General features: G+C 41.5%; 1 protein-coding gene across 9 annotated transcripts in view; it reads left to right on the top strand.

The window, feature by feature from the left end:
* Window positions 1–13,845, top strand: part of hs3st1l1 (heparan sulfate (glucosamine) 3-O-sulfotransferase 1-like1) — a 143,820-nt gene extending 129,975 nt beyond the window's left edge. For all 9 annotated transcript variants that reach the window (XM_087998987.1, XM_043712530.2, XM_043712527.2 and 6 more), the window contains one exon: window positions 12,046–13,845. In XM_087998987.1, the coding sequence (XP_087855113.1) occupies window positions 12,185–13,129 (945 nt within the window). In that variant the 5' untranslated portion in view covers window positions 12,046–12,184 and the 3' untranslated portion in view covers window positions 13,130–13,845. The remainder of the gene's footprint in view (window positions 1–12,045) is intronic.
* The last annotated feature ends 3,032 nt before the right edge of the window (window positions 13,846–16,877 follow it).

Below are 16,877 nucleotides of genomic sequence, written 5' to 3'. Positions count from 1 at the left end.
GTAAATCTGATATAATATGTGAATAGATGTTGAAATATTTCAATGAAGAGAAATAGGACAATGAAAATTAGGCATAATGTATTTTCTATAAGCATGGCCAATCATGATGTGCAAACTTTGTGAGGCTCCTCTGTTCCTGAGGTGCAACTTTTACCCTTATCATTAAATTGTATGGAATGTAAATCCCTCTTTCAACCATTGACTGATGTGACCTGTTCCAGCCTTTTTCTGACTGACCAGATGATAGGGATCACATGGACATCACTCTGAAATGGGAACACATGTGTGCAGAGATGATTGGAAATGGCTTCCTGTGACAAGAGTTAAAAGAACACTAAGGAGAATAGATTAAAATGATGCTCCAGATGGTGAATTAAATGTGCACAGTAAAAATAAGATTAAATGTAATGGTAAGTTTTATTAAGAATAGTCTGAATAATGTTTAGGAGGTGCATAGGGAGCATTCAAATCCAAAAGCATATTTTTTGCACAGTGTGAGTATAAAGGTAGGTGAAGGCTATGCCACTGAGTACACTGAATGTTTTTTTTTGCAAACATCAATTTTCCTTTCAACATGAAATACAACACATTTCTTTCCCCTGATACCATTTCAGCAACATGAATTATGAGGGGGTTATGCAGAGCAGCTCCATTGCAAACAGCAAAAGGTTTGACTTCAAGCTTGGCTGCAGGTCCAGAAGTCTGGGACTGTATGCTGCTGGCTAAGAAATTAAAAACACTTTTACCTTGATGGTGTGCCATCGATTGGAGAATATGATTCTCACATCACTGGACAGCCATGACCTGATATCTTTAGAGCTAACGGCATTGGCTTTTTTTTAAACACAATTTATATTTTCAGGATCTTCAGTTTTGAAGGATGGACCACCCTATGTGCTCACACCAACACTGTTACTTAGTGGTATATGTTAAAAGGTCCAACTTCATAAAAAGCAATGTGTGGTTCTGCTCAATTACTAAACAATTAGGTGGAGAGCACATTTCAGAATCTGGCAGCCACATTCTGATCATGTACAAATCACATACCCTAAAGGGTTTCCAAGATGATGCATGACCCTATTTCAGACCAAACATCAACTGAATACAAACACAAGATACTTCAGGGTCGAAAGCACAGAATATGCTCCTAGTTTGATAAAGCAGGATGCAAAGTGATTCCCTCTGGAGGGGCTTCTACTGCAGTGATGTGAATATTTGACAGGATATAATAAATATTTTTTATTCAGAGAGGCGTCTAAAATTGATATTAGCAAGGAGTGAACTTACAGTATGGCTATTTGGAAGCAAGTGTCCAATTGATTGTACCAGAAAATGGCGAGTCAGCAAGAGGGGTTTTTGATTTCGCTGCACATCAATCAGTGGCACTTTCCAGTTGGTTAAACCCCAAGAATACCCATTTCTCAGACATAGATGAGAAAAAGGGTCACAGAACATCTCACAAATGTTTAATTCCCTTCAAGTTGCACAGGACCTCAGGGAGCTTCATTTATTCTGCTGGGGGGACTACAGTCATAAGTCTCTGATTCCTTTGAAGTCCTTTTTGAAATAGAATCATTGGCCCCAATGTTAACCCACTCAAAACATTCACTTCCAGATTTAAAATTAGACCCATAGGAACATAGGAAGGAAGCCATTCAGTCCATCATGTCTGTACTGGTTTGTTAGTAGAGCTATGCAAGTGTACCCCTCCCCACGATCTTGCAAATGTTTCCTCATCAATTCTCTTTTGAAAATTACTTTTAAATCTTTGAAGTTTTCATGTGTCAGTTCTGGTTCTTCTGCCATTCATACAGATCTGTGTTCTCTATTTCCAACTTAGTGCCATTAGAAGCTGTTTCTGTCTTTTAGTCCTATCAATTTCACCTCTATCACATCCTTTCTTGACATTCACTGATCTAAGGAGAAAGCTTCAACTCAATAATTAAATACCCTCATACTTGGTACCACGAGAATAAGTATCTTCTGCATCTTCTCCAAGGCTTTAATGTGTTTCCCTGGAATGGAATACAAATCTCCAGCCAAAGCCCAACAAATGTTTAGTAAAGGTTTAGCCTCGTTGCCTTGGTTTTGTATTTCACTTGATGTCTGAGTTGCATTATTGAAAATCGCAACATTCAAGGCAATAGAAGGTTGCTGACTCATTAGAGAGAGAAAACTGGTGGTGATTTAACCAGACGGTCATCTCAAGGTTGGACCTTCATAATGACCTCAACTGGTGGGAATTGAGTCTGTGCTGTTGGCATCATATCACAGTGTAAACCAGCCAAATGAGCTACCTGTACCCTGGTGAGTGTTAGATAGAAAACTTCGGCAATATGTAGGAATCTAGTAGGGACCCAACCAACATGGCATGTGGTGAGATATGATAGAATTGGAGGAGAATTCCAATGACACCTACTTCAGTATCAGAAACATCTTGCTGCATCTATTTTGCAACGATGAAGAGAGTTTCTCGTTAAGCAATGGTGAGTTGCCAATTAAGGATTAATGCCTGTGAAACACCTTATTAACTTCATGTCTCTCCTCATTAATTTGCAGCTTTTGATCTTATCAAAAAAAACACGACCAGATTAGACACTGAAGTCTCAACATGGAGGTCAGAGCAGGTCCCTGGAGCCATCAGCTGCTCCTGGCTGTGAGAAGCTTCCATTCTTGATCACCATGACAAAGCCACTAAAGTTACCACCAGGTGCATGCACCCCTTGTCAATGGAGATTGGCATTCGAAATTTGCCCTCACTATCCCCATGGTACATTTCCAAACTGCTTTCAGGATGCTTAGGGAGCCCAGACTTGCATTGCATGTGCCCCAGCAACCAGCATTGAAGTGCTGCTTTAAACAAACAGGGATAGGCACCCAGCTCACAGATTAGACTGGGTTGTATCTCCAGGCTGCTCACTTGGCACCTACCTGCATTCTTCCATAATACCTGACTTGCCTTGCCTTGCTTTGTCAATTAGTGCAGTCCCACTCAAACAGGCAGCTTGCCTTTTTGGTCAGCAGACCTCAACTGTACATGTTGCTGGATGGCAGTGTGAGGTGAACGTCACACCTGCACCATGTGTAACAGCTTACACTGCTTGTGCAGCCAACAGGTTGTGAGCTTTCAAATTCCTAGGCAAGTAGTCCTCAATGTGATCAATGAAGGTATCCATCATTCCCAGTGCAGTAAGTCAAGGGCAGCTTTTCATACCTGTCTGGGTTTGGCCACAGTCAGTTTTTGTTCTTAGAGTCTGTGTCTTTACAGTGCAAGGAGTGGGTCATGGTCAGTCCTATGGGTCCATAGCAGCCATTCCAGAGGGCAGGGTTAACACAGTTGGGAAGATGTACAGCCATCAGTCAGGGATCTGCACACTTCTCATCCAGGGCTGTCTGTTGAGTCCATCTACAGAAACTCAGGGGAAAAGGGGTTTGGGAATGGGCCGGTGTGAAAAAGGGTTCTGCTGCTACAGGAAGGAGATGTAGGAACCCATTTGTGGGGATTGGAGAGTCACAGGCTCACAGAGGAGAGATCATAATTGCGAAGATAAACAACTGCATTTGTAAGAGGGAGGGGGTGTGGGAATATGGAAAAGCATAGAAGGAGATGGAGTAATGTAACGAGAGGAGGTCAACCGTGGAAAAGGATACCCTAATTTCAAAGTGGACAGTGTATGATCACAACTGGCATGATCACCTGATTTGCCAAAGCCCAGGATGGGCAGGCACAAGCTCATGTAGACAGGTTAGGTGGGGGTCTGGGCTGCTGTGAAACCTGTGGGTTTGACAGGCAGGTTTTCAAGAAGGGAATGTAGATGTCTAATACCTATTGATGCATAGAGACTGAAACTGCAATCCACTGTTTCAGAGCATTCTGTTGCTTTCTGGAAATGCTAGGAATTGAAAATACACAATGGGGAAGAAAATGGCTGTGACTGCATCCGGAATGGGTGGGATATGTGCTCGAACTGTGAGGGAGTGGACTGCAAAACCCTTTAGAAAGCAAGACGTTTACACACACATGCCCCATCCAGGACAGAGACCTGTGGGCTGTCTAATCCCTGCAGATCCTAAAGCATTAGCTCCCTGTGTGCTATCCACCTCCCTGCCTCAGACATCGTTGGCCATTTCATTCACTTGTGGACACAGATGCCAGGGGAAGTGTAGGGATGTTTAACCTGGAGGAGCAATAGTATCCACAGAACCCACTGCCTTACATGTGCTGTGTTTATCTTGCTTCCACATGCTCTCAACATAGACATTGATCCACGATGGTTCCTGTGTGGTCATGATGTTAGGCATCATGTTGGGTATGGTGATGTGATGAATGACATAGTTATATTTGTGGTTCACAAAGACTTGAATGTAGATCTGCTGCAAAGCCAATCAGATTTATAGCAAATGTGATTTTATATTCATTGCACTGTCACCATGCTATATTAATGCCCTCAAGAGGACTTGTTTCTTTCTTTCCCTCTCACTATGTCTGAGCATTGACCCTGATTCTGCAGCTTAGGTGGAGAGGGTTTACTGAGCAGTGTGGCCTCTGGAGGCTTGGCTTGGTGACCACAAGAGTGCTTCTGTCAGGATGACCCTATGCATCCTCCTTGGTATGGTCTTTCAAAGGTTGTGGAGAGGTACAGGAGGGTGAAGGTGGAGGCCACCTCTGGAGTGCCCTGAGGAGAGAATTCTGAGGGGGCTTTGTGTATTTTCCCTTCTGGCTGAGTGCGTCCTTGTACTAGCCCTCTCCCTTTGTGAGGAAGGGGCACCTGGAGATCAATAGCTGTGGCGATGGAGTGCAGGCGTCTGTGTGTCCCCAGTGACTCTGAAGGTGTTGGATTATGTTCCCACACTTTCAAACATTCCCAATGAGGTGTCTGGTGTAGGTACAGGAAGCAACCTTGCTGATGCTTCCTGTGATTCCTCGATACTCTTACCCTTGGAGGTGGTGTTTCCCCAGTGAGGCCATGGATGTCCCAATGGTACGTGCAAGACACAAGGAGAGAAGGTACTTTGGCCAATGGTTAGAAGAGGTGGTGAATGAGCAGTGGTGTCACTGTGACAGTTACAGTAGAATGAAGAATGGGACTTAGTTAGTTGGCAGGACATGGCTCTCTCGATGCTGTCCAAGTCTCCCAAGAGGCACAAGATTCTTGACGTATAGGTGGTGAGGTGTCTGATGCCCACCTGCCCTAAGCATGAGCCTTAATGGGAGCCTAGTATAGTCATTGACCTTGTGGTGCTGCTGGCCATTCCTTTGCATCATGGAGATTGCACTGTCTAGCTGGTGACCTTGTACAAGGCTGTCAGGGTTTGGTGCTTGACTTCCTCCACTGGTCCGCTAGGAAGAGGAATCCAACCTCTTCTGTACCACTCCCTCCACCTGGAATTTCAGATGCCATCTTCCCTTTCTCCAACGTCTGCCCGAATGCCTATCATGAAATAGACCAACCGCAGAATGTCAGTGCTCATCTGAGTGCACCACAGGCTTTTAAAGAAGGCATTGGTGCTGGGAAAACTGGTCTTTCAGCAGATATCCACTGAGTAGCACATAGTTCCTGTAACAGTGCATGGTAAGATGGGGCTGCAATCAGATGAGAGGAGCCCCATAGTGAGAGGCGAGTAGTTAATGAGGCGAGTTTGGTAAGATATGACAAGAAAAATTGTTAAATTTCACAGCAGAAAATCTTCCCAAAAACTCCACACAATTGACACTTAAATGAAAAATAGATTCAATCTAGTCTGTCTCTGTTTTCAAAATGTGAAGGCTTTCATAACGAAAGAGAAATTTAAGGAAGGAAATGTTGAGTGAATTCTCGACATTAAGCTGAGACTATGCAAAGAGAAGAATCTTGCTCAAATTCATTTGGATTTCAGAATTAATGAAACTCATCAATTTGCATCCTTACAAATTGACCTGTGTTTTTCTTAGGGACTAAAGTTTTATTAAACCCTTTTGTTCTCTTAACAGTCTTCATCCAGACGTTAATGAAATGCTATCTTCTCATGCAACATACACCATCAATGACTGATTTCAGAAACTCGGAATCAATATAAAATTTACGCATCTTGAAGTGTTCAACAGTTCTCCGTTATATCCTATTCATTGAGTAAATGCATGCACTATAAATGTCTGATAGCCAATAGTATTTGAATATTTAGGATAATTAGTATTTGACTTTGTATGTAAGTCCCTCTTTAGGCTAAGAATAATTTACAGCATCATTCTGATTGCAAAGTTGGTGGTTTCTGAATGGTCCCTTAATTAACCATCAAAATAAATTTGCAGTAGAAAAGGTTTTAAATCTCAAAGAATCACAATTCCATTTGAGGGAGTTGTATTAAAATCAGAAGCCAAATTTAACAGATGATGTGAACAGATTTTTTAATAGTAGTCTGGTGTGGCTAAGAAAGTATGTTATCTAAATGGTGAGTGGTTGCACTGCTCTGAGATGCAGATAAACCTGGGTGTTCGAGTGCATAAGTCACAGAAGGTTAGTATGCAGGTACAGCAAGTAATTGGGAAAGTGAATAGAATATTATGGTTTATTGTGGGGGGAGTTGAATGCAAGGGTAGAGAGGTTATGCTTCAGTTATACAGGGCAATGATCACTCTGCATTTAGAGTATTATGTACAGAACTGAACTCTATATGTACAGAAATATGTTAATGCTTTGGAAGTGAAATAATTCCACAGAGGCTATTTATTTACATGTGGAAAGTCCTTGACACTGATGCAGTTCCCTCAGAGCCAGCTCTCAGAGTGTCAGAGTATCTGACACCCCCTTTTTTATTTGTCAGCCAGGGCTCCCTGATTGGACCAGATTAACAGCCCCAATCAGGGAACTCATATTCTATGAGATTCATCAGGCTGACCTCAGTACTATCACTACATCCCTCCCCTCGGAGTCTGAGGACAAAGGCCAGTCATTTTTCTTGAAGCATCTCCTGGAGCGTTTTTGTCATGGGTCAGTTGTCACTGACTCTGTGTTAGATGCCAGCGGTGTGTAGCACTGTCTCGGGAGAAATTCACTCTCTTCTTTCGGTGACAAAGGTATCGATGCAGCAAGATCTGTTGAGTTTATCTCAAATTCAGAGCTCTTGTCAATGCTTGATGGAGAGGGAGAACATAAAGGTTTCGACAGCCTTTTGAATTGTTCTGAGGAGCCGGGCATATTTTGCTCCCACTTGTTTATGAGTTTCCAGCTTTCAGATGGTCCATGTGCTTGTTCAGAACCGTTGCTCGTACCCGAACTTTAAACATCACTGGTCCTGACCATGCATTGATGAAGCCTCTTACCCACACAGGGCCATATCTGGATGTAGGTTTGCTCACTGAGCTAGAACGTTCATTTCTAGACGTTTCGTCACCCTACTAGGTAACACCTTCAGTGGGCCACCGGGCAAAGCTCTGCTAATGATTCCTGCTTTCTATTTATATTTTTGGGTGTCTTTGGGTTGGTGATGTCATTTCCTGTGGTGATGTCATTCCTGGTGGTGATGTCATTTCCTGTTCTTTTTGTCAGAGGATGGTAGATGGGGGATAACGCGATGTGTTTGTTGATAGAGTTCCAGTTGGAATGCCATGCCTCTAGGAATTCTCATGCATGTCTCTGTTTGGCTAGTCCTAGGATGGATGTGTTGTCCCAGTTGAAGTGGTGTCCTTCCTTATCTGTATGTAAGCATAATAGTGAGAGAGGGTCATGTCGCTTTGTGGCTGGTTCATGTATCCTGGTGGCTAGTTTTCTGCCTGCTTGTCCAATGTAGTGTTTGTTACAGTTCTGGCATGGTATTTTGTAAATTACATTAGTCTGTATAGAGTCTATCAAGTTCATTAGACGCTGTTTTAGTGTGTTAGTGGGTTTGTGGGCTACCATGATGCCAAGGGGTCTGAGTAGTCTGGCAGTCATTTCCGAAATGTCTTTGATGTAGGAGAGTGTAGCTAGGGTTTTTCGACATGTTTTGTCTGCTTGTTTGGATTTGTTGCTGAGAAATCGGTGGACTGTGTTCATTGGGTACCCATTCTTTTTGAATACACGGTATAGGGCCATTTCGATGGTTCCTAAATCACTCTTTGACCCCTGCAGTGAACTGTCTCTCTAACTTGGCAGAGTCTGACATCCAGCATTGGCGTTCCTGATGCATTTCACCCTCCCGCCTCCAGTTATGGGAAGATCAGATTTAACCTTGTGCGAAGTCTTCTCCCCATTAGCAACTCTGCTGGAGCTATCCCTGTAGTTTTATGAGGCCATTGGACGATGGATGGTAGGGAGCTGTCCATATATGTCAAAACCCATTCCATCTCAGAAATTTGGGGCAGCACAGTGGTTAGCACTGCAGCCTCACAGCAGCAGGGTCCCAGGTTTGATTCCGGCCTCGGGTAACTGTCTGTGTGGAGTTTGCACATTCTCCCCGTGTCTGTGTGGGTTTCCTCCGGATGCTCTGGTTTCCTCCTACATCCAAAGATGTGCAGGTCAGGTGAATTGGCCATGCTAAATTGCCCGTAGTGTTAGGTGCATTGGTTAGAGTGAAATGGGTCTGGGTGGATACTCTTCGGAGGGTCGGTGTGGACTGGTTGCCCCAAAGGGCCTGTTTCCACACTGTAGGTAATCTAATCTACTCAACTTCCCTGCTGTTGAACGATGGCCCGTTATCTGTGACCAACATTTCCAGAAGTCTGTGTATTGCAAAAGATGCGTGGCGTTTGTCTATTGTTGTTCCTGTGTTTGATGGATTAAATCTATACACTCCAAACACTTTGTGTGGGCATCTACATTGACTAAGAACATTGAACCTGTGAAAGGACCTGCATAGTCAATGTGTAACCAAGTCCAGGGTTTTACCTAGGGGAACTGCTGGCAGTAATTTTTATCCTTGTTGGCACTTAGGGCAAAGCCCCACCAATGCAGCTATATCTGCATCCAGTCCTGGCCGCCAGACATAACTTCTCATCAATATCTTAATTTTGGAAGCCCCTGGATGACCCTGGTGGGGTTAAGCCAGTATCTGTCGGCAACCTTTGTTCGGAACAATCACTCTTGCTCCTCACAATAAAATGCCAGTCTCTATGGTGACGTGGTCTCTCTTGTCCAAAAGGGTTTCAATTCTGGTTGTGATGGCCTTTTGGTTTCTCCCATCCCCACCAGCTGTTTCAGTTTTGCCAGGACCAGATCCTTTCCCGTCCAAAGCCTGATATTGTCGGCTGTAACTGGAAATGTGTCCAGAGTAGAAACCATTACGGACTCTTCCAGTGGTAGTGTATCTGCCAGTAGGAGACAGCTCAATGCATCCACATTTGTTACTTGGACAGTGTTCATTATATGAAGTTGGTATTAGAACCCAGCACCGCCTTCTCCTCCTTAAGTAGACCTAATAGGATTTGTGAGGTAAAAACTTGTGGTCCATTATTAGTACAAATAAACAACCATAAAGGTATTGGTGGAACTTCCTGACTCCAAATATAAACGCCAAACCTTCTTTCTTTATCTGGACATATTTACGGTCTGCATTAAACAAAGTCCTGGAACCATATGCTATTGGATGTTCCTCTCCATTGGGCCACCTTTGAGGTAACACCAACCCAATGCCATACAGGGAAGCATCATGTGTCAATCTCAAATCTCACTTGCTATCATAGTGTGCCAGGATCTTAGAGGATGATAGCTATTTCTTCACTTCCCTGAAAGCTATGCCTTGGCTATACGACCATTTCCAAGACTGACCCTTTTTTAAGAGTTGATGTAAATGTGCCAGGATGGAGACCAAGTTAGTTATGAATTTTCTGTAATAATTCACCAGCCCAAGGAAAGACCTAGGCCCCGGTGTAAACGTGGAAGACAGGGCACCTTTCATCGTCCTCACCCTATCTTCCAACAGGTGTAGAGATTAAAGTGGTGATGGGAAAGCACAGCAGGTCAGGCAACATCCAAATATTCATGAGGAATGCTTTTCTGATGAAGTGCTTTTGTCCGAAATGTTGATTTTCCTGCTTCTTGGATGCTGCCTGAACTGCTGTGCTTTTCCAGCACGACTCTAATCTTGACTCTATTCTCCAGCATCTGCAGTATCCACTTCCACCTTCCAAAAGGTGTAACCCAGTCTTGTTCTCTGAGTAGCCCAAGTAGGTCACTTGTGGTTCCTGGAACACACATTTTCCCTTCATAGGTGTTTGCCTGCCTGGGAAAAACATCAAAGCACTATGTCCAAGTCCTCTAAGTGCTCCTTATTGATCTTCCCTGTTATTAGCACATCATCTGGATCAATGATGACCTGGGGTAGACCTTGTAAAATGTTCTCCATCATCTGCTGAATATTTGCATAGGCTGGCGATACCACAAATGGCAGTCTTATATATTGGTACAAATCCTTATGGGTATTAATTGTGGCATACTTCTGTGAATCCTCATCTAACCATAATTGCAGGTATGCATGGCTCATGTCCAGCTTTGCCCAAGTCCCCCCCACCCCCCCAACCCCCAACAATAGTGTGTATAAATCCTCTAGTGTGTTTATCCAGCTGCAAAAAGTGCTTTAGTTGTTTGATTAAAATCTCCACAAAGGCAAACCAACTCGTCAGGCTTCAGTATGACTGGTGCTGTCCATTCTGCAAATTGGACTGGGTTGATGATTCTTTTGTTTTCCAGTCTCTGATTTCTGCATCTACATTTGCCCATAAGGCAAATGGCAGTGGGTAGGCCTTGCAGAATTGTGGATACAGCAGGTCAGGCAGTATCCGAGGAGCAGGAGAGTTGATGCTTTGGGCATTAGTGACATTTACTCTCCTACTCCTATGATGCTGCCTGACCTGCTGTGCTTTTACACTGACAACTTTCTGACTCTGATCTCCAGCATCTGCAGTCCTCAATTTCTCCTTCCTGAAAGGCATCAGGGTGTTTAATTAGGAATTCACTCAGGTAGCTTTTTCTAATCAAAAAAATATTGAGCCAGTCTATGTGAATCTCTCTCGACCAATTTCACTCCATTAGGCTTGGACCCGAACCTTTTACTAAACTCAATGGTAACGGAACCAGCAACTTCTCATAAGAGAGTGGAACTGAAACTGTACCCTTAATCTGTAAAGGTTCCCTGTTATGCATTCTCAGCCTGGCCACAGTCTTGCACAAACTTAAGGATTGGGGACCAGAGTGAATTTTGTTAAAGACTGGTTCTGCAATCACTGAAACAGCCACGTTGGTCTCGTCCTCCACTAGAACCATCTAACTAAATGTTTATTTTGATTGGTTCTGATTTAGATATTGCTCAAAAATTCAACAGTTCCAAACTAATTGTAGGTGGGTGTTCCAGGGTGTGCAGTCTCCAGGATACTGACCTATGAGCTATCTTACTCCATTCAGGTCTAGCAGGACTCCTTTAGTGTCTTGAGTTGGCATAGCAACAGCAACTATAATAACTTGCTAGCTCGGATCCTGAAGAAAATTATAACTGCTTGGCCAAGGCTTGGTTTTGTTTTGGCATTTAGCTGTGGGCTGACCTAGAGTTCCTCTGTTCAGAATATGTCCTGAGTGTGGCTATGCAATTGCCTTCACACCAGTGGTAATCCACAAGCTCAGTCAGACTGGCGAAGGTGTCCACTTCCATTGGAATACCCTGCAACTCTTATGCTCGACTTGCTGCATTTTCCAATGATAAAGCCAGTTGTAGTGTAGACAAAATCTTTAAGTACTTTTTAAGGCAGAGGTAAATAGATTTTTGATTATCAAGATGATATTGACTATTGGGACATGCGGGAATCCAGAGTTGAGGTTAAAATCAGATGAGCCATGATCTTATTGAATGTTGAAGCAAACTTGAAGTGTTGAGTGGCCTACCCTTATTCGTTGTTCATATGTTTGTAAAATTAAAAACCTCTGGACTATTTCAACGTTAACTACAGTTAAAATGTGCAAAATATCCAATATGCAATGCTCAAAATGATGTATAAGTAATGGCAAGTTATAAGATTCAGAAGAAAACCATTTTGTCTTTACAGTGTTTTACATTTTGTTTCAATGTCTCTCATCGTGTTGATTTTTTTTTCCTTGGCAGATGCAGATCAAGGCAACTTTCCAAATTGCACTTCATCTTGTGTTGCTGCTTCCATCATTTCATCTGAAAGTGTTGACTGGCATTTAAGTGATATCACTGCACTCCCGACCCTACTGCTAACAAAGCACATTTTCTACACATGGCCTGCTTACTGGTGGGGGCTCTCCTTTTGGTAGCCCAAACAGATAGGGTGCATTCAAGCAGTTCTCAGCAGAGCGAAGGAACACTGCTTCAGTCATTGAGATACCGCAGTGGATCAGAAAGCAATGAAACAGAACATAACTCACCACAGTCACAGTCTTCCATTACCAGCCAAATGATTCCGCAGAGCATCATTATTGGTGTGCGAAAGGGAGGGACAAGGGCTCTATTAGAGATGTTGGACATTCACCCTGATATTGTGGTCGCTGCCACTGAAGTCCACTTCTTTGACTGGGATGAGAATTACGTTAAAGGCTTAGAATGGTATAGGAAGCTGATGCCCTTCTCTTATCCACACCAGACCACTATTGAGAAAACTCCAGGCTATTTTACTTCTATAAAGGCTCCAGAAAGGATCCATGATATGAACAGTTCTACCAAGTTACTGTTAATTCTGAGAGACCCTACGGAGAGAGTGATATCAGACTACACCCAGGTATACTACAATCGACTGGAAAGCCACAAACCTGTCCAACCTATTGAAGAAATGGTCATCAAAAATGGAGTATTAAATACTAAGTACAAAGCCATTCAGAGAAGCCTGTATGACATTCATATGAGTAACTGGCTAAGATACTTTCCACTGAACCAAATACATATAGTTGATGGTGGTACTCTTATCAGAAACCCTCTGGAAGAATTACAGAAAGTGGAAACTTTTCTTAACATTCCTGCTAGGATAATGACCTCAAATTTCTACTTCAATCAAACCAAGGGTTTCTATTGTCTTCGAAGTGATGGCAAAGAAAGATGTTTACATGAATCTAAGGGCCGTCCCCATCCAGTTGTGAATAGTACTGTACTGAAGGAGCTACACACTTACTTCAGAGAACACAATGAACGATTTTTCAGCATGGTCAAACAGACCTTTAACTGGCATTAAAGCTTGTTCAAAACTTTTGAGTATTTGCTTTAACTTTTGCTGTTAACCATTCAAAACTGTTTTGTAAAGTCGTCCTTTTTAATTCGCAAGCTAGCTAAAGCAGGATATTCACTTACGGATCGCCTTTGTAGAAGGAATGTGGAACAGCGCAACTCCACATTGTTCTGGATACCTTTTAGAGACAATTAAATCATCAGCAATGTCCAGTTGGAGTTAGCAAACCTAGCATTGCTAATTTAAAGAAAACAAATAGAATTGTATTCAGCGATGATTTGTTCCTTGATGATAGTAGGAAAACATAATAAACAATATATTTCAAATGTAGTGACACTTCTGGTCTGTTCACTTGATATGAATTTAGATGAGAAGTATTGACATTTGTCAATTACTGTTTGTTTAATTGGCTAGTAGCTGTTTTTGTCCTGCTGATTGTTGCTTGCCTGCCCAGATTATCTAAAGCCACATAACTATCTTAAATGAAATGTATAAACAGCTATTACCAACCTTCTCAAATAAATACATTTTGCATGCTTGAAAATGCATGTGATTATTTCTAATTAAATATTCCAATATAATATTTCAGGACAGAAAGTGACAAGTGTTCCTATATTCAAAACAGTAATCTATTGTAAACTGTTAGATAAAGACATTGATGATATGTGCTCTTATTGCTCATTCTTGCTTTTAAGGAACATAAAGCTGCAATGTTTACCTTGTTCTCTGCTGTCTATGTGCTATTTATATAGAAATTAAATATAATATTTTTTTAAATATTCTTTGTTTTAAAATTCATTTTCAAACATATTGTTTACTTCTGGTATTCAGAATACGGGTAAGCTACAAATTGCGATGCAATTTCAGATTTAGCCTTAGCAGAAAAATACAGTTGGAAAATTGTAAAAGAGATGCCGAAACATGTCAACCCACATTTCAACAAAGTTGTTAATTTAACAAAACATTAAAAACTTAGTGAATAATACATTAAGGTTATTAATCAAAGTGTAATTACAGCTTTCTGAAGTCTTCCCTAACTAGGAGCGTATTGTACAAAAGAAATGATTTAATTTATTTAGGAAAGGTCTCATTTTGATAGTTAACATTATGGGTTAAACCTTTCAATATCTTTTGCAGTTTTCTAAATATTCATATTTTTATCAACATGCATTGCAACACAGAATTTAACATAATGCTAATAATACATAAATGCAAAGTTAAGTTAAAATCCACAAAATATCCATAAAATATCTTTTAATTCACACAAATCTAATAAAATGAATAAATTCAACCCTATTTAATTTTTTTACTAAATGACACAACATTCCCATTGGGTTAAAGAGTGAACTGCACATAAATTTGCTTCAATGATTTTATCTTCTGTATTCCAAATCATTCATCTTCTTAACTTTCAAGGATTTTGTAGGTTTTCTGACAGCTGAATTCATATCTTCCATTCTCCTGATGGATCACTGCTCCCTTCACCCAGAGTATTAAATTATAGACCAATACCAATTCAACAATTCAATAATTGCCCATCATTTTCACATTACTGGCCTTTCACCAATGTTGTTTAAATTCTCCCTGATCACTCACCTTTCTTGAGCTCTTTGCACTTATTTCACAGGGGGTGGTATGGTGGCACAGTGGCACCGTGGTTAGCACTGCTGCCTCACAGCACCAGTGACTCAGGTTCAATTCCAGTCTTGGGTGACTGTCTGTGTGGAGTTTGCACATTCTCCCCGTGTCTGTGTGGATTTCCTTTGGGTGCTGTGGTTCCCTCCTACAATCCAAAGATGTATAGGTTCGGTGCATTAGTCAGGGGTAAATGTAGGGGAATGGGTCTGGGTGGGATATTCTTTGGAGGATCAGTGTGGACTTGTTGGGCCAAAGAGCCTGTTTCCACACTGTAGGGATTCTAATTCTGAAATGCTTGCTTTCAAGTTTCCTATGGCCATCGCTACTCCCACATGTTATATTTTACTCTCAATCTTCAGAAATACTTGTTGTATAACAGACACTATAAATGTTTTAACACTTCATCATCCTCAGGTTTAACCCAGGCCATACTCTATACCCTTTCCTTTTACTTCTGCATGTTGCTAACATTAAGATTTAGTTTATTGATTGGATCTTGCTTTTGTCTTAAACATTCTAATCTTACATCTGGTCACCATTATTAATGTAGCTGTCACAATCATGCATTCAGAGTTCAATCATAATAAACCTGGGCACACGTTTGAGATTCTAAACCTCTTATCTACTATTCCATGTTCTCTTATTAGATAATAAACATTATCTGATGCAGTAGATAACTGGGATCACCAAGTAAGCAATCGATGGTTTCTCATCAGTCAAAATATTTTCATTTTTTTTAAGTAAAGACTTTGGTAAGTGCATTTTTGAAATGCCAAATGAATTGGTGCATCTTCCACATGTTCAAAGTTGGAATAGTTGAAAGAATGCATGAATTTAGCATCTTCAAAACAATTTTCAGCAAACAGCATTAAACAGAATTAATATTCCCAGAGCAATTAATGGTAAGTTAGAACTCTGCAGTTCATTACTGGAAATGTAAGTCCCGATTTTAATTAAGACCATGTGACCCAGATGATTTAAATGAATTATACCAAAATGGTGGAGAGGGACAGACGGTATGTGCAGAATGAGCTGGGAAAGCATGAGGCTACCACATGATTTAAAAAGACATCATCAACAATAAAAGGGTAAATGGCGGGCTGGTGATTTCAGGAGCCTCCCAATGAGGGGAAAGGTACAACAGTCTGTGGCATGGCCATCCTAACCAGGAAAGCAAATAGCTACAAGGTTGTGGAAGGAAGAAGCAGAAAGTGTCTCACTGAAACATCGAGAAATGATGTAAGGCAATGTCAAATTCATTTCTGGGAATTTTTTTACCTCCTTGTAAGGGGTCTTCCAAGGCAAATGATCTGACAGGAGTAGGAACATCCTAAGCTGATTTACTGCTCACTGAAATACAGTGTTGCCAAGAAAACAGATATACTCCCATCTCTCCGGCTGAGGAACCCCTGAAGAAGACAGGAGCATTTAAAAGGTATTACTTGGGTTTGATCAGAACATTGCTGGATAAGGGAGGGGTTGCTCAGTGACTCCATTAATTAGACAGCCAACTGAATCTGTGCTGGCATTGCACAAGTAGTTGGCAAACACATGTATCAAGCAGAGCGAGGTGCTGCCCCATGACTTCCTGAACTTGAAAAGGTTGACTGACAAGATGTGTGTGCAAATACAATACTGTATCTAATAAGCTGGATGTTGCACCATGGAGGCAAATGGAAAGAAGCAGCATACCATGACCAACAAGGATGATGACGCTTTGCAGGAACCACCACCAGCAGAACCCACAATGGGCTCTGCCAGTGAGCTTGTACTATTACATCTGTATGCACACATTTACAATCATGAAGCTTTACAACTGTTTTACCTGTATCTGCTAATAAGTGAATATATTTTGTTATATTTACTTTTGGGTAATCAATGCTTTGTTTTCTGGATTATAAACAAATAGCTGAGTGCCAGATATTTTAGGTGCAGAATTCAAACTTGTAACACCACTTCCAGTGGTTTATGTTTGCTAACCTGGCTTTTCCAGCATTGAACTGTGTCATTGCCCATTTATGTGATCAAACATATGAGACTCACAACTGCATGTCCGACTAGTTATCCCACATCATAAAAGTGGGTGGATTACTCTCATACAAGCATTCCGAATTTG

Source organism: Chiloscyllium plagiosum, unplaced genomic scaffold (genome assembly GCF_037043375.1).
Source record: "Chiloscyllium plagiosum isolate Xiang-an unplaced genomic scaffold, Cpla_swu_hap1 HiC_scaffold_22, whole genome shotgun sequence".
In the NCBI taxonomy this organism is placed as follows: Eukaryota; Metazoa; Chordata; class Chondrichthyes; order Orectolobiformes; family Hemiscylliidae; genus Chiloscyllium; species Chiloscyllium plagiosum.
The sequence above is the reverse complement of the archived record's forward strand: the minus strand, read 5'-3'. Positions and strand labels throughout refer to the sequence as shown.